The following is an 18,439-nucleotide window of genomic DNA, read 5'->3' as shown; positions in this document are numbered from 1 at the left end:
TCCAATTTTCCGATGTTATGACAGCCTAAGGCCAACTGCTGCTGATGTATTAAATCGCCATACGTAATGGGGACCAAGCATCTGTTTCTGAAGAGCACAGGGTAAGATAGCAAAATTTTCCCCAGAAGAACTCCTCTTTCAAATAGGGTTGTGCCATCGTTTAGAAAAACATCCAAGACCACAAAACAACAATAGCTTTACGGGGCAACCAAAAATGCACAAGTGTGTCACGCAAGCCTGGGAAGCTCCACTGGGTTCTTCCTCGGAAAAAGGGGTTAATAAGCAAACTCAGGAGAAGAAAATAAATTATATTAGCATCACACAGGCTCAGGTTTTTTTGTGCGATGGCCTGTTTCTGTTGATGGTCAGGAGGGGCATCCATGCAGACAGAGGTTTGTGGCCATGGGTTATATTTTTGTCCCTAATGGAGCTGAAATCTTATGGCCTGGAATTCCCCACTCTTTGGTACAAACACCGCAGAAAATAGTTCACTGATATGAATACTGGGAATTGCAGTTTATTGTGGCAGCAGAGCTCTCTCTCTGGAACGAGAAGGCTAAGCGTTCGTCTCACAAAGTACATCCCCAGGATTCCCCAGCACGGAGCCGGGCAGCTCAAGCAGCCTCAGACTGCGTTATTTCTGCCGTGTTTTTTTGGACCTCATAACTGAAAGAAAGAATTGGCAGCACGAGCTTCCAGACCAAAGCCCACTCCTCAGAGCATTTGTGGCAACAGAACAGCGAGAAGGCCGAACAGCACAGGAAACTACAAATCCCAGAAATCCCATAGTTGTCACGGGGAAGCTAAAGCCACTCTTTAGGGCAGGAATGAACCAAGGGAGGATCGGGGAACCAGAGCGGTTGTCGAACTCATTATTTCTATGCGTGGATTAGACGAGGGAGTTGTAATCTGTTGTGTGTGCCACTACCCTCCCCTCCATGGGGGGGAGCAGCGGCCCCTTTAAACCGCGACCCTTTTGGCTCAACATGCCCCGCCCCGGCTGTCCTATTGGCTCCTCTCCTCCTCCCCTCCTCCTTTCGCTTTGAGTCCACGCTGCTTCCATTTAGGCGCCCCTGATTGGAGGGCGGGGCAGTCGGGGAGTTTAGGGAGCGTTCGCTCAATTCCCTCTCCCGAGGAGAGCCGAAGAGAGCGGGCATTTTCTTTTCTCTCTGTCCTCTGTCTGGAAGGCCGAGGGAAGTGGCGTCCAGTGGGGGGCCCTGGTCCCCTCCAAGGCCGCCTCCGGACGCTGGGGGGCTCCAATCTCTGGGCCAACGACCAAAGAGGGGAATGAAGGCACGGGCCAGGCCTCCCCGCCCTCCCGCTCCCAGTGAAGAGAGGAAGGCAAGAAGAGGGCAGGAGGGAGCGGCCAGGGAAGGTAGATGAGCGCCCCAGCAGGGCCCCATGGACGCCAAGGAGGCTGGCCCAATAAAGAGCCCCCACCAAACGCCACTCAGAGAGAGATGGATCTGTGTTTGGCTTCTGAAGCCACGCTCAGGATGCAGGGACCTTTGGGGCCCTCCTGGGAGGCAGGTGACCTGGAGGTGGGGCGGCGGGGGGGGGCCTGGCCTTGCTTCCCGCAGCTCCCCACAGCTGCCCCCACCTCCTCCCCTGGCTTCTCTCCTGTTCCTGGGCTCCTCTTGGCCCCCTTCTCCCACTTTGGGGGGATTTGTAGTGCTCTCATCACCCAGCCTCCCATGCGAGTCGAGGGCGGGTGGGCACCAGGGGCCCCTTCGGGCCGAGGGCGGGTTGCCTTTGGCAGGCAGGGAGCAGGGACCCCCCCCCCCAACAGGATGGCATCTTCCTCTCTGGGGGATGGTGGCTGTCTCTTCCAAGTACGACAACACCCCAAACCCACAAAGCAATGGTCCATAGCTTTGGTGGGTTTGTGGGCTCTGTGGCCATGTTCTGGAAGAGTTTATTCCTGTGGCTGGCATCCTCAGAGAATGCTGGCATGGGAGTGAGTGGGGTACATATATATATTATGTGACCCTTGGTTGAGAGGAAGTGATTTAGATGTTACTCCATCTCTTGGTCTGTTGTTGAATGGCAAGGGCTCAGGGCGTTCATTTAACCAATGATCCATTGTCTGCTGGGACTCCCCCTGACCCTGGGAGGACACCCAGAGCCCTTGCCATCCCACAACAGACCAGCACAGAGCTTGGCATCTAAACCACTTCCCCTCAGCCAAGGGGCACACAGACTATATATACCCCACTAACCCCCATGCCACCTTTCTCTGAAGATGCCAGCCACAGATGCTGGCGAAACGTCAGGAATAAACTCTCCCAGAAAACCCACAAAACACTATGGATTCCGGCCAAAAGCCTTTGACTTCACAAAGCGGTGATCCCTCCTCCATCGGACCAACCAAAATCCACAAGATACATGGTGCCAACCTTTGAGGCTCCAGTGGCTTCTCTCTCAGGCAAAGGCGTTAAAGGTGTGGCTTGGCCCTCAGGAATTCTGGTTGAGGAGCCTGGGTGCCAGTTTCCTTTCTCCAGGAGGCCTGCCCTCCCTGTTTGTGTGCCTTGAAATCTCATTTCCTAAGCAGAGCCATGGCATGGAAAGTGTGGATGGTGCCACCTGCCCCCAGGCCCTTTTATGCTCAGCTGTGCACCCCTGATAGAAAAACAGGGCATGCTGTGGGCTGTAGTCCTTCATGTTGGCTGCAGAAACCTCTTCTACCTCTTCTGTTGTTGTTTATTTCTACACTGAACTTTGTAGTTTAGGAATCTCTGCTAAGGTCTTCCCAGTGTTTCCCATTGGTTTGCTTCTGGAGTGGATTTAATGAGGGGTTATGGGTTATGGGGGACATGTGGAATGAAGTGGGGTGCTGCATTGTCCTTTTTCTCAGCAAGATGTCTTTGTACTAGGGCCTTGATCCGCAGCTTTCAATATCTTCCTTCACAGTGCTGGCCATAAGTCCAACATTACAGTACTTAAATTTGTAAAGAGGCCATGCAAATAGCATAGGGATGATGAGAAAAGGGCCCAGAAAATGCTTGTTGCTTGAGGAATCCTGAGATGGAGTAATTTGTATCCCAGGAAAGTGCTACTCAAACTGAGGGTCCATGGGCCGCTGGCATGATGGGTTTCCAGGAAACACCCAAAACAGCAATGATTCTTAACACATTACCACACAATCGCAAATTGATAATAAGATACCCATGAATCTTATCACACTACTATTCTATTGGCTTGTTAGTTAGTATGCTTTTCTTTATCACTAAGAACATGGGAAGAGCCTGCTGGATCCGATACTCTCTACCTGTAGTGCCCAGATGTGGGAAGCCCCCAAGAAAGAGAGAAATCCCTTCCACCCCACTTTCTTTGCCAGCAGCTGCCTTTCAGAGTAGACATCTATTTTTTGATAATGTCTGCATTGCATAATGGCCAGTAACCATTTGGTAGCCTTTTGTGTGGGTTTGTGCCTTCAAGCTACCTGTCAACTAACAGTGATCTGATTAATTTTATAAGATTTTATAGGGACACTGGTCATAACCCTTCAAAAGGATATATGTAAGTTTCTGAGGAAGATTTACTAGTAGAGTGTCAAGCAGCATTGCTGACAGAGGATATCAGTAGTTAAGAGTTTTTGATTCCTTATCCTAATGATCATCAAATGATATTTATCTCTTTTGTAGCAGCTGTGCTTTGGATCAGTATTTATATTAAGCTATCTGCTACATCCCCAGATTTCTTTTCTTTGCAGTTTTCTCCCAGTTCAGATCACATTGTTTTTCCCCATTGTTGATGGAAGCAATATTCCACATTGCACTTGAGGGCAGTAGGCTAGTTCAGAAGGTGCAAGAAGATGGGCTACCAACCACAGACAGCTTTTGATTCCCTCCCCCCCTGACATTTCATTGCCATTCTCTGCCCATTTCCTCTCCTCACACCACTCTGCTTATTAGTAAGGCTGGTCTGTAGATGCTGCTGTGGCCAGCTAAAAGCTCACAGTGCCCATATTTTGTGGTGTGACAGGAAGCATGATCATCATGACACACCTACTGACAATTATGAGAACTGCAATTGTAGCATATGGTATGACTAAATTGTTGACTGTGTGCAGGTGTTATTTCACTGAACTAATTGTATCATAATCAAGTCCCAGGTATTCATGGTTATTAAAGCAAAGCCTCTAAACAACTTATTGACCAAGAGTTTTGCTTGACCCGTCTGGAGGAAGAACAAACAGAAGGGATAAAGCTGAGTTATTCAGGAAGGGGAAGCTGTTGTAGATTCCTACAGCAACTGACAGCTGTCAGCATGGTGGTTGTGGGTGCTAGACTGTAATTTATTTTGCCTTGCGCATCCCAGTTGAGATGTGAAACATCTTACAGCTGGAGAACATAGAATAGGCATATTCAGAACAAGATTTGCCCAAAACAATGTGTAATAACTGGTCCCTGATTCCAGCGATGACTGAAAATGTACACTGAAATTCAGTCCTGTTCACCAAGCTAGAATTGAGTTCTGAGTAGCATGCTAAGGATTACAGCCTTGGCTATCTAAGTGCTACTCTATTTTGGAAATGAAATGTTGGAGGCTACAAAAGTCTTTAAAAGTCTACAGACAAGCAAGGTTCACTCAGCAGTGGATGCAATGACACTTACGAAGGTGCATCAGAATGAACATAATTAAACTTTAACACCTTTATTTTCTCTGAAGTCTAATCTGCACTGCTGAAATAGTGCAGTTTGACACCGCTTTCACTGCCATGGCTCAATGCTATAAAATTCTGGGATTTGTAGTTTGTTGTGATACCAGAGCACTCTGACAGAAGACGAAATAGCTGAAAAAACTACAAACCCCAGAATTCCATAGCATGGCAGCTAATGAAGTGCCACACTGCATTATTTCCACAGTGCAGATTAGACTTTAGATGTACTGCTCTTTGGTTGTGGAAATTTTCTTACTGCATTTTTATACATCTATTTATTGTACAGTATGTGGGTTTAGGAAAGAGTTTCTACACAGTCTGAGGGAAGAAACAAGTCTAGTTAAAGATTAATGGCTTAAGAAGACAAGTTTCTGGATCAAAGGTCTGTGTGTGCATTGTTTCTTCTTTTCACAGTCCCCTGCCGATAAAATGTTTGAAATTTTAAGTTTCCATTGACATAAAATGGAACAGATGCTCACTGTAATGAGATTGAAACCTCTAGTCTCAAGAGCTCCTCTGTCAGAATCTGAATCCTTCTGAGTTCCTGTCATGCTTGCTTGTCATTTATGCAGTACCTGCCTTGCATTACTGGATGATGGGTTATGTCATAGCTCTGGTATTGCTGGGTGGAAAGGTTGATTATCTATTCTTCAGTTGAGTAATGAGCAGATGGGAAAAAGAGGAAACAGGCACCAGGAGCTGCCAAGGTCAGTTCTGTGGGAATGTCTGTTATGGGGAGAAAACATGGGGCTTTCCTGGAAAGAGGAATGGTTGGTTTAGGAATGAATGTGTGTGAAAAGGTTTGAGTTGTTTTGTGCTTTTAACATACAGGTTTGTGTCTCTGTTATCTGGAATCCCAAAATCCAAAACTTTTTTCATGGGTGGCTAAATAGCAATACTTTTGCTTTCTGATGATTCAGTGTACATGGACAAAATTATTACAAATATTTTGTATAAAACTACCTTCAGGCTATGTGTATAAGAAACATTAATGAATGTAATGTTTAGACTTGGGCCCCAGCTCCAAGATATTATGTATATGCAAATATTCCAAAATTCAAAACAACAATAACAACAATTCTTCTGGTCCCAAGCATTTTGGATAAGGGAGACTCAACCTGTAACGTGTAACTGAAATTACTTTAGTCCTTGCAACATTGCCATGTTGTGAAAATAAAGCTTCTTGTCTTTGCACTGAAGTTTGGATTTCTGAACTAAGGTCAGCCAGTACGTGACTTGGCCAAAATTGGGAAGCAAATGTGAAGGCGTGGAGTAGGAATGTCTTGATTAAATTAAAGGTTTTTCTCTCTCTTTGTTGTTGTTGTTGTTCTTCTTCTTTTTCTTCTTCATGTGCTTGTCTGTTCATTTGGAAAGTAAAATATGAAAGTACATACCAGTACTTTATACCATATGTACTCTCATGAGCAAAAATCTATAGTGGTTTTCAAAAGAGGCTTTTATTTACAAACATGGAAACGTGACTGTTAACTGTATACAGTACTTTTATTATTAAGATATATTTATGAAGTGCAGTAAGTTTCCACAGTGCTGTACATACAGTCAATTATAATAAATGAAGCAAGATAAAGACCTGTCAGTGGTTTGCATTCTATGAGGAACTATTAAGGGTTAATACAAATATTAAACTTTACTCCAGAGATGGAAGTATTTGTTGTTGTTGTGTGCCTTCAAGTGTTTTCCAACTGATAAGGTGACCCTATCATGGGGTTTTCTTGGCAAGGCTTGTTCAGAGTGAGTTTGCCTTTGCCTTCCTCTGAGGCTGAGAGAGTATGACTTGCCCAAGGTCACCGAATGGGTGACTGAGTGGTAATCTGAATTATGATCTCCAGAATCATAGTCCAGTGCTCAAACCCTTACAGCACACTGGACTTTATCACACGTGACGAATTTCTCTTAATTTTGGATGAAAAGAAAGTGGGGCCAAAATGCATTCACGTGAATTCGCTAGTTCAGCGAATTTACATGAATGTGAATTGCATTTGAACTGGCTCCCCATTGCCTGAAAATAGCATGCCATTGCCCAAATTTGCGTGTGGTAGCCTATCACGCAATAACGTGAAATCCCACGATTGGCTCGAACTGACTTCCCATTGCTTGAATTTGCATGTAGTAGTCTCTCATGCAATAATGTTAAACCCCATGATTGCGTTCAGATTGCCATTGGATTATACTTCCAATTTCTCATGTCTGATAAACTCCACTGACTCTCAGATGGAAGTACAAAACTAACCACTTCCTAAAATTTTAAGAGGAGCAAGGCATTTTGATCACCTGCTCTGTGCATTACATTCATTGCTTGCTTGTTTTTGGGTCCAATTTATGGGGCTGTCATTATACCAAAAGGAGGTGGGAATGGAGAATCATGCCTCGACTGACTGAAACTGATGAGGTAAAGTTCATGAGGGAATATGCTCCAGCACAATATCCTCCATTTACTTTTAAAATAACATAAACTCTTCCCACCTGCTTTAAAGGTGAGCAGAAAAGATACATGCACAACGGCCCTATAACATCTTGACAGCATGTCTTACCTTGAACCACAAACTGTGCAAGAATATTTTCAGAATACAGGACAGGAAAGAAACAGTTCTAGAAGAAGCTCATTTCCCAATTGATGACTGTAGCATATTCCTGCTGATGAGTTTCTTGAGGCAGTCGATGCTTAGAAAGTTTTTTTTTTAATTGTTCACAATAAAAAAAATCAAGAAGAATGTAAGTAGCAAGATATTAACACATGGGGTGAAGAATAATACAGTAGTTGTAACCTTTTCATTTAAAGTGTCTCCAGCAGAAAATTTGGGGCAGGTGATATAGTCATATTTTCTTGGAAATGTTAAACACAAACATTTGATTTTCACATGTGGTTAAAAGAAGAGACCTCAGCTGTATTCAGTAGGGATATAGATGTGCAAACAGATCTCAAATATAAGTAGTATCTAATTAGTAAATTGCCATCAACAGGGTTCAAAGAACAAATCACTTATGGTAGTGTCTTTCAAAAAGCATAGGTGTATCATCATCATCATCATCATCATCTGAATAGATTGTACTGATCAGATGATAGACTTGTTTTGGTTTTTACATGACAAACCTCTCACAGAGATGAAGGGGAAAGAATCACACTAAACTAAATAGCATTGTGGCAGTTTTATAGTAGTCAAACAGCATGCAGAGTTATTGTAGAAAATGTTAATTTTGTGGCTTTATTATTTTATTGCTCCAGTGATGTATTCTTCTATTGATTTTTTAATTGCCTTGGGAGGATAAATATCTTCAAAAGCAAGTGGAAAAGTAAGACAAATAAGTAACTTACTGTAGGTTCAAAACATATTGCAGAAATAATCAGTGCTAGGGAATCCTGGGAACTGTAGTTTATCCCCTTCCTCATCTTGGGGGGAACCCTATGCTTTCTTTGTTCTTCATCTTGGCATGTTGCTGGGGGAACCAGCTGTGTGCTTGCATGGAGGCAGGCAAAAGTGATGCAAGTGGAGCTAGGGCATGAGGGCCAGTTCCTTGCATCTGAGAACTCAACAAGGACTGCAAATCCCATCACTGTGTGAGTAGCTAGGAAATGTATTAGCTAGTGCGTTTAGGTTTTGTTATGTTTATCTAATAGCTTGCCTGAAATGAATACTTTGTAACTATGCTTTTCTGTACCTGCAAGGCAAGGAGGCTTTGCATGAATGCTATCTTCCTATCCTATTCTATTTCTTTAAAATAAATATCTTTCTTTAAAAGTATCTGCTGTCTCTCTCTGTTCCTGTACACGTGCCTTAGCTCGGTTACTGGTTGCTTTAAGTTAACAAGGAAAGAAAACTAGAGAACCCTAGCAAGTCTCAGTGTGTGCTTAGGGAAACGTAGTTCATTGAAATTCACTGAGTGGTGGCAGCGAGATACAGGATCTCAAGGGGTCTCATTCAGCTCAGCAGGGAGTGGGAATGGAGACCTAGGAGATCCTCTAAGGGAAAGTTTAAAGGGACTCCCTGGGGGTAAGGGCCACGACAGGGGGGCTGTGTGGCTGCTGGGCTCCAGGGATCACCAATGCCAATGCCACCAGGCCTCCCTTAAAGGAACTGCGTCCTCCCCGAAGGCATCCAACTCCAACCTGGCCTCAGAGGGGGAGAGAAGGGTGGGCCAGTGCCATCAGGCCTCCCCTAAAGGAACTGCGCGCTCCCCGAAGGCGTCCAGCTCCATTCTGGTCTCCGAGGGGAAGAGAAAGGTAGGCCAATGCCATCAGGCCTATCCTTAAGACACAGATCCCTCCATCTGTCCATCTGCCATGGTCCAGGCTTCAGAGGGAGTGAAGAATGCTGGACCTGATCCCCTTCCCCTCAACCATTCCCTTCTCCTTCTGTGTCGTGTCTTAGATTGTAAGCATGAAGGCAGGGAATTGTGTAATACAGTAAATGATTTTATGTACAGTGCTGCGTAAATTTACAGCGCTATATAAATAAAGCTTAATAATAATAATAATAATTGTGGCACCATTGCTCTCTGACAGAGAAGGCTAAATGTCTCCCAAAACTACAGTTCCTAGAATTCCCTAGCATTGACCCAGGCAGTTAAGGCAGTCTGAAACTGGATTATTTCTGCAGTGTATTTTGGACCTTACTGAAATAAGTACGATTGTAACTGACTCTGAAAGTGTTAAATTTAGTTGTTGTTGTGTGCCTCCAAACCAATGTGATTCTAGGCTGCATCAATAGAAGTATAGTGTCTAGATCAAGGGAAGTCATAGTCCCACGCTATTCTGCACTGGTCAGGCCCCACCTGGAATACTGTGTACAGTTCTGGGCACCACAATTCAAAAAGGATGTTGACAGATTGGAGCGTGTCCAAAGGAGGGTGACTAAAATGGTGATGGGCCTGGAAACCATGCCTTATGAGAAAAGACTTAGGGAGCTGGGGATGTTTAGCTTGGAGAAGAGAAAGTTAGGAGGTGATATGATAGCCCGTTTAAATATTTGAAGGGATGTCATATTGAGGATGGAGCAAGCTTGTTTTCCACAGATTCAGAGACTAGGACACAGAGCAATGGATTCATATGGCGCCCCTGAGATGAACCTGTCATAGGGCTTTCATAGCAAGTTTCTTCAGAGGGGGTTTGCCATTGCCATCCTCTGAGGCTGAGAGGTGTGACTTGCCTAAAGTCACCCAGTGGGTTTTTATTCTTGAGCCAGGAATTGAACCCTGGTGTCCAGAGTCATAGTCCAACACTCAAATGCTATACCATACCGGTTCTCATTAAATTAGCCTGGAACATTTAATACAATTTCCATTATATAAGTAGAGCAAGAGGCCTGACCTTAATTTTTTTGTCAGTGCTTTGCTGTGGTGCCCATGAAAGAACTGAGAAAGCAGCATTAAGTTTGTTCAGGGTCCACCTTTTTTAGTGAGCTACTCTAGCTTGCTTTTAATATATTCATATATAGTCATCCCTCCATTTTCATTCTAGACCCCCACCCCACAAAAATGAAAATTCGCCAATATTCAAGCCCAATTGGATTGAATGGATGCACGCTCCTATGTGTTGCTTTGTGTGTGTGTGTCTGTGGGCGCCGTTTTAACCCTCCCTGCTTGCTGGTCCTCAAAGGACTGAGACTGTGAACTCAAAGTCCATGAAAATGGAGGGACAAATGTATGTGATATGGGATAGGACCTTACAGGTCTTGGCAAACTTGAGCTCAGGTACCTGCCTTCCTAGAAGGTAAGTACTTGTTTAAAATAGAGGCTAAAATTAAATGGCTTCCCAGACTGTAACTCCCAGCAATGCTAGACAGTATAAAAAGGATCAGGTATGCTGGGGGTTGAGACCCAACATCTGGAGAGCCGCATAGACACCATCCCAGCTTTACTGAAATTTTGAGGTCACTTGTTCAGGTTATTACTCCAGTTAGTCACGGTGCTGGATGGATACAATGGTTGCGTATAATGAAGGGGGCACCTTGGAAATACCACTGAAAGGATGTGCAGAGAAAATGCAGTCAGCTGTGTTGATGTCTTGTGGGGAGGGATCCAGAAAGAGGCAGTAAAATAAGACTTCTTTATTAGGATCGCTTAACAATCACAAAGACATAAATTAGCTTTATCTTCCAGGGAACTGTTTTTCAGGTTTGAGATTTCTATTGTTGTTGAGTTATTTTTTTAAGCTGATGGTAGAGACCCATTTTGAAATTCTGTGCACAGTAACAATTCTGTACCCAGCGCAAAGGATTGCAGCACCTGTACTACTTTATTACAGGGACTTGCACTCAATTCTCCATCAAATATATGTTGAAATTTCAATTTCTGATGCTGCATCTGCACTACAGAAATAATGTAGTTTGACACTGGTTAACTGGCATAGCTCCATCCTATGGAATCCTGGGATTTGTAGTTTGTTGTGGCACCAGAGCTTTCTGACAGAGAAGGCTAACTATCTCACAAAACTACAAATCCCAGAGATGGAAATTACAGAACTACAGAGATGGAAGTACAGTTGGCCCTCCTTATCCACGGATTTTTTTATACATGGATTCAAGCATCCATGGCTTGAAAATATCCAAAAAAGTATAAATTCCAAGTATCAAATCTTGACTTCCCCATTTTATATAAGGGACACCATTTTGATATGCCATTGTATTTAATGGGACTTGAGAACCTACGGATTGTGTTATTCACAGGGGTTCCTGGAACCAAACCCCAGTGGATAACAAGGGCCCACTATATTTGTTTGTTCTGTGCCTTCAGGTCATTTCCGACTTGCCATGGGAGTTTCTTGTCTAGATTTATTCAAAGGCTGCCTTCCTTTGAGGCTGAGAGCATGTAACTTGCTCAAGGTCACCTAGCTGGTTTTCATGGCTAAGTGGGGAATCGGACCCTTATCTCTAGAGTTGTAAGTCTTACTCTCAAACCACTACATCACATTATCTCTTTGTAATTAAAATAAAAATAAATAAATCAATAATAAGTATCGAAACTCGCTGGTCACCGTTGTCTGATTGTTGTATTTCACCAGGCCTTAACATTCAAAACTTAATTAACTTGCAGATCTTATTTAAAATTTAGTCTGCTGCTTTTGAAGGTTGATTCCAGCAGTTGCTTGCTACTGCAGTAGCAGTGGAGGTGGAGGCTATGACTTACTCTCCTAGTTTGTTCCTAAGCAGCTATTCATTGCAATGGTGTTTTACAGACTGCCATTCTCTCTTTGTCCTTGCAAGGGCTGCAGAGCGTACACAGTGACTTTACACAGTGCCTTTATCTAAAAGAGACAAGTATAAGGGGAATGGCCCTGGTAGGCACAGCTTCTATGTGTTTATTCAGCCATGGGAATTTGGTGTGTTACCACTGCTTTGATCACAGAAAGCTGCCTTAATTTTTCCTAGCTTAGAGGTGTTTTATCGATTCATTTATTTGGTTTATATCCTGCTTTTCACCTGAATGGGACTCAAAGCACTTTACAGTGTGAATTAAAACAGAATACGTAAAACAATATAGACATATCTGGATGTAATTAGCCAAGGACTCTCCAGGGTTTCAGGTACAAGTCATTCTATGAATTGAACCTGGGATATTAAGCAAACAAAGATGTTAAGTATTAACATTCATATTTAGTTAATTCCATAGTAGGAACAAACTCTCACGTGACTTTATGTTTTATGAATAATCTACAAATTGTTGATGTCTACACTGGACTTTCTGTTTAATATCACATTTCTATTAAACAGGAAATTTTGTTTACATCTTGGAGACAGCAAATGCCAAAAAAGATTATGGGAAGTAATAAGTGACGATTGTTAAAATTACTATTTTTTCCTTCACCTTAAGTGGACAGTCACAATTATTTGTTAAGTAAAGTGCTGCTAGTTTGGGATATTTAAAGAGTTTTTCTTTTCCTAGTACTAAATGAAGCACAGTATATTTAAATCAACACGGTATTTAAAAATATATAATCATTCATTTTATTAATCCGTTCAAGAGCTGGATTGAGATGTTTCTTGGGTTCCATGCATTTTGGGGATAGATGAGTGTGTCACATCCTTGAAGAAGTGCCAGTTACTCCTGCTAACCAGCCAAAAATCATTAAAAATTTACTGGATCCTTCACAAGTTTGCAAAAATGGGAGTACACACACAGGCATGTTGCTGGAGGTATGATCAGCTCTTGAAACAAATCTGGGTAATGTGCTTTGGAGCTGTCTCTTGATGACCTCCTTTTTTGCAAGAAGTGGGAAGAACAATTAGCTGTCGACTTGTCAGCCTTGGCAACGAATGCAGTCTTAGTCTGCCTAGACAAATCTGTGAAATAATGCCTTTATAGAGCATTTTGGTGACTATAACTCAAAATTTTGGACCCTAGAAAGCCAGAACTCCATGTATGGTTACATGAATATCATGTTAACATGTTTGAACTTATAGTGTGGAAACATGGAATATTTTGTATAAGTGAACATTGGGTAAACATAAAAAAAAAACCCCACCAGAAGCTAGAAATTAATTGGAAGCTTTCTAAAAGGACTTCAACAATTTTTTCTTCCCACTCCCTAGTGGTTCAACAGTAGAAAATCGACAGGGTGGCTTGTGAATCACAGTGGGAAAGTTGTTATCAATCGTAATAAAACAATAAAAAGGGAAGCAGATGCACTGAACGGTAGATGGTGTTTCCAAATACTCTTCAAGGATAGCACCATATCAAATATATTCTATTAGTCCTGCCTTTCCCTTCTTGAGGGCCTCTGGGTGTGTTGGAATGCAGTTCCCATGCTCTCACCCAGTTTGGTCAATAGTGAGAGATGGTGGGAGCTGTAGCCTAAAACAACTGCAAGTCAGCAGCTGGTGACAGGCTGCAGTAGTCAGTCCTATGGGTAGAAGGGAACTACTGGTTGTCCCATAGTAGTAGCTGTATGCTGCTACAAAGTCATGACAGTTACGTGATGGTGACAGCACTATGAAGTGGTGCTGACACTTGCTTGGGTGTCTAAGATTACCGGTGGAACTAAAAGAGTGCAGTGAACTAGAGATTCTCTGAAAAAAGGAGAAGCATTATTTATAATTGATTGGATTGTCTGTGTTGGTTTCTGGGAACTCAGAATTGCTTCAGTAATACAAGCCATTATTAATTTCTGAGGTTAATACAAGTGGGGTTCTGGGTATTATTTTTAAACTTCTTAATGTGTGGTGGCCTGAAGTATGTTTTTACTTTGCCACTATCCATTGCTTGATGCCACTGACCCTTTTTCCTGCCTTTCTTCCTAGAACTGTGGCAGGATGTCTCTATTGGGGACGTCTGCAGAGAGGTTCTCGTGGTATGACAATGTCACTGCCACGCCTGCCACTACACTGGTGACTTTGCTGGACAATGTGACTTCTGTTCCCTTGACAACGGCACAGTTCTTTAATGACACCAATGTTACAGTACCACACAAGTGCTTATTGTTGTTGTATGAAGACATTGGGACATCCAGGTGAGATGCTGTTTTTGTAAATGTCTTTTATATATAGACTAAGCTGTCTGACTTTCTGTATGATCAGAGGCAGGAAAATGTCCTTTCAAAAACTATGTTATCTTTTCCTTTTGGTTCTAGAGTTCGTTACTGGGACCTTTTGCTGCTTGTTCCCAATGTGCTTTTCTTTGGGTTTCTTCTTTGGAAGCTGCCTTCGGCCAGAGCCAAAATCCATGCCACCTCCAGTCCTATCTTCACCACCTTCTACATATTGGTGAGTAAAGGCACTTATGCTGGTAAACAGCCCAGGTGACACTTGACACACATCTATCTCCGGATCAGGGATTTACAGGAGAGCTTCTACACAACAGTGTGTTTGTTACTGTGCACTTGCACACTCTCTATCTGGAGTTAACTGTCTATACAGCACAAATAATCAGAACATTGATTCCTTTGGGGAAAGGGCATTTGGGAGCTAGATTACATTGCTCTTTTTCAATAGAATGGCAAAGAAGACATATTTCTGTTTTCTCCTTATAAGAACTTCCCTGTCCTTTTGAATTGGGAGTTAATGAATTATACCTTTCCTTGGAGAGAGGTGTGGTTGCTGCTTCTCTCTCTGATGCATCCAGGTTCCTTTCTGCCCCTCTTCCCTGTGGCTGGTTAATCCAGATGGAGCCATCCACTTTCAAAAGCCTTTGTTTGTATTGGCTATCCCTATAAATGACCTTGAAAGATAATAAATGAATTAATTGGGGGAAAAGGGTTCTGTGATGGAATCTGTATGTGGTATGATCTCTGTGGTTTTTATTTTTAATCTTCAGTCTGCACAATTTCCACATTTCTATAATAAATACATTTTAGATATTAAAAAAACCCCGAAGCTGTTCCTTGGTAGTAGTTGGAAGACATGTAGAGAGGCATGGGGTGGTGGTAGAGAAATATTTCCTTTATGCTTGCTTCAGAACTAATTATTCATCTTGGGAGAGGATTTCTTCCCCTGCTTCTTTCCCACCCACCCCTTTTTATTTTGAGTGTGGCAGGGTGGAGCAGATTAGCAGCTGTGATGCCTTGAAGTCTCCATTTGCTTTGACATCCATGCATGATCTTCCACCCCACTGTTCCTTTACTTTCTTTCAGTTCCTACTTAAGCTAAAAAGTTTCCTCTGTAGGGAATAAGGAGGGAAGCCTGTCTATTAGAGGAGGAGGAAGAGCAGCAACAGCTACCACCCTGGGCAAAATGCTGGGACCAGCAACGGTTTTTCGCAGGAAGCAGCTGACCCTTGCCTTTTGCCTGTGATGTTTCCCAGAGTGATATATGACAGCAGCAAAGGAGAAAAGAGTTAAATTGAAAAGGGGGTGCTGCTCAAAAGAATTTTATCCTCCCTTCTCAGATCTACAATTATGTTATGCCTACTAGCAAAGGAAGAACCTAGTAGAAAGTTCTCTCTCTCTCTCTCTTGCTCCTTCTCTCAGAAACACCCCAATACCCCTTGTAGTCTGGGAAGTTAATAGCAGTTGTAAAGCTAACTTGAAGTGGTGGAGCAGGACGCTTGAAGAAAGGGGCTGAGGAGAAGAGGTTCTGCAATGGCTTTGAATACTTTTTTGAAGCATATATTATTTTGCTGCAAATTGCAACAAATTTCTCTCTACATAGGCAAAACCAGAATTTGTCCATCTACAACATAACCAGGCCTCCGTATTACAGTGAGGCCTGTCAAAATACACATTTTGACATTTTCATGGTAGTTCTGAATGTAGTTGACCCTCCACATTTGCGGTTTTGACTTTTACGGTCTTAATTATTCACGGATTTGATCAATAGGTTCTGTCTAGGAATCTCTAGGTTCTGCAGAGTCTCTCTGCTGGAAGTGGACCATAGAATCACACTGGAGGACCCAGACTACAGTTTTCTAGAGGAAACACCTCTCTAGGCGTTTGTAGGACCTCCAGCACGATTCTATGGTCAACCTCTAGCAGATCTGGATCATAGACCTGCATTGGAAATTCCTATAGAGGTATTCTCTCATGTTAAAAAACCCGAGTTTTTAAAATTATTTGTGATTTTTCTGCTTTCACGGGAACAGTGTGTTTCTAACCTCAATGAACTGTATAGTATTACCCCTAATGAAGTAATGTAATGGCCCTTGCAGTATTTATGGTCTTGACATAATGTTGAAGGCCCCTACTGCACTGAAGCTGATGTAAGAGTTGCCTTGCACTGTAACGTTATAGCATCAAAAGCAGCTTCATTTTGCAGCAGTGCCTGTGACGGCAGGAAAAGCAGCTGCTTATTTCAGGGGCTTTATCTTAGAGAGGAAGTAGATATATTCTACTGATACATAACAAGGGAGGAAAACAGGATAAACAGAAGACAGTACAGGGTGGGGGGATTAATGTGATACAGGATATTTGCACATGTACACACCACTCTCAGTCACTGTTTTTTCAGCAGGTTAAGAAGGTATGTGGAAGTTGATGCTAAGGCCGTGTCTAGGCTTGCCATAACCCGCCCCCCCGTACAGCACGGTTTTTTGGGGGGCCCTCCCGGTCACGGTCCGGTTTGGGCCCCACACCCATGCCTGGTCCCCTGTTTGGGGCCCACTCCGGCCATTGCCGCTGCCGCTAATGCAACTGCTGCGCGCCAACCCACCTCCTCCTCCAGCTCCGCCTTCCCTCCTCTCCTTGCCTCCAGGGCGAGGGCTTGAATGGCCGCGCCAGCCTCATAGGGGTCAGCGGCAGCGCGGCGGGAAGTGAAGTGGGCAGGTGCGCGCTGCCTGCTGGCCCTACTGAGGCCTGGGCGGCATTCAAGCCCTCGCCCTGGAGGCGCGCCTGCAGGCTTCAGAGCAGGGAGAAGGGTCTCGCCTCCCCAAGGGAGACCCTTCTCTCCCGCCTTGGGCTTCCCCCGCCGGCCAGGCAGGCTCCAGGGCCAGGAAGGAAGGGTCTCTCCTCCAAGGGAGACCCTTCTCTCCCTGCCTTGGGGCTTTCCCCCCCAACGCCAGGCAGGCTCCCAGGCGGGAGAGAAGGGTCTCTCCCCAAGGGAGACACCTTCTCTCCCTGCCTGGGCTCCCCGCCGGCCAGGAGGCTCCAGGGCAGGAGAGAAGGTTCTCTCCTCCAAGGGAACCCTTCTCTCCTGCCTTGGGGCTTGCCCCCGCCGCCGCCATGCGCCAAGGCAGGGAGGAAGTCTCGTCCTGCGAAGGGAAGACCCTTTTTCTCCCTGCCTGCAGCTTGCTCCCTTTCTTCTCCTCCTCGCTCTTCTTCTGTCTCCTCTCCTCCTCCTCCCCTCCTTCTTCCTGCCCCTCTTCTTCCTTCTCCTCCTCCTCCTTCTTCCTCTTCTGCTTCCTCCCTTTTCCTCAAGCTTCTCTCTTCCCTCTCTTCCTCTCCTCTTCTTTTTCCATTCTTTTCCATCTTCTTTATTCCACCTCATCCTTTTCCGCCTTTCCCCTCGTCCTATCTTCCTACCAGTTTCTTCCGCTCTACTTTTTCATATTCTTCCCCTCCTCCTTTTCCGCTCCTCTTCTCTTTATCTTCCTCCTCCTCTCATCCTTCGCCCCTCTTCCTCCTGCACTCCTCTTCTTCCTCCTTTCTTCTTCTCCTCTACCTCCTCCTTTCCCCTCTCGTTCCTCCTCCATTTTCCCGCCTCTTTCCTCCCCATCCTTCTTCTTTCTCTCCCTCCGTTTCTTTTTCGCTTCTTCTCCTCTTCCCTCCTCCTCTTCTTGCTTCTTCCACACTCTTCCTCTCTTCTTATTCTTCTTCTTTTTCGTGGAGCCTCTTCGTCCTCCTTTTCTCCTTTTCTTCTTCTCCTCTTTCCTCCTCCTCCCGTCTCCTATTCTTCTTCCTCTGCTGCTCTTCCACCACTCTTCCTTCTTCCTCTCCTCTTCTGATTTTTCGACCAAAGAGGGGAAGCACATTTTCTGTTCTGCGCATCTGTCGAGGAATCAATTGCCAAATGTCCGCGCATTTTTATCATGCACTAAGAATCATTGCATTTAATATGATTACGGTTGTTGTTTTTAAAAAAAAAAAAACAGCATTTTTTTGCGAGTGTCCTACTCCATCTTCCTTTTTTAAAATAGTGTCCTCCAGTTGAAAAATTTTGTCCTAAAACGTTTGTCCTGACATTGTCCTAGTTCTCCTGTCGGAGGTCCTGATCTAGGCAAAATAAAAAAAAACCCTAGCTCGTGTCATGTCTTTGCTGGAATCGTTGTAATGTAGCATTGGTAAAGTGTGGCAAAAGGATACGCAAGACCTGTCCTAGCTCCCCGGGGGGAGCCTGCAAAATGGACCTCAGTCTTCTGTTTACAAGCATCTGTCCAGTAGGATTACGGTAATCA

General features: G+C 44.1%; 1 protein-coding gene across 1 annotated transcript in view; it reads left to right on the top strand.

The window, feature by feature from the left end:
- The first annotated feature begins 13,891 nt into the window (after window positions 1–13,891).
- TPRA1 (transmembrane protein adipocyte associated 1) overlaps window positions 13,892–18,439 on the top strand; it is a 30,711-nt gene continuing 26,163 nt past the window's right edge. Inside the window, exons 1-2 of the mRNA XM_042452143.1 lie at window positions 13,892–14,126; window positions 14,247–14,379. Of these exons, the coding sequence (XP_042308077.1) occupies window positions 13,930–14,126; window positions 14,247–14,379 (330 nt within the window). The 5' untranslated portion in view covers window positions 13,892–13,929. The remainder of the gene's footprint in view (window positions 14,127–14,246; window positions 14,380–18,439) is intronic.

This window comes from Sceloporus undulatus, chromosome 2 (assembly GCF_019175285.1).
Source record: "Sceloporus undulatus isolate JIND9_A2432 ecotype Alabama chromosome 2, SceUnd_v1.1, whole genome shotgun sequence".
Taxonomy (NCBI): domain Eukaryota; kingdom Metazoa; phylum Chordata; class Lepidosauria; order Squamata; family Phrynosomatidae; genus Sceloporus; species Sceloporus undulatus.
Note: the sequence above shows the minus strand (reverse complement) of the source record. Positions and strands in the feature narration are given on the sequence as shown.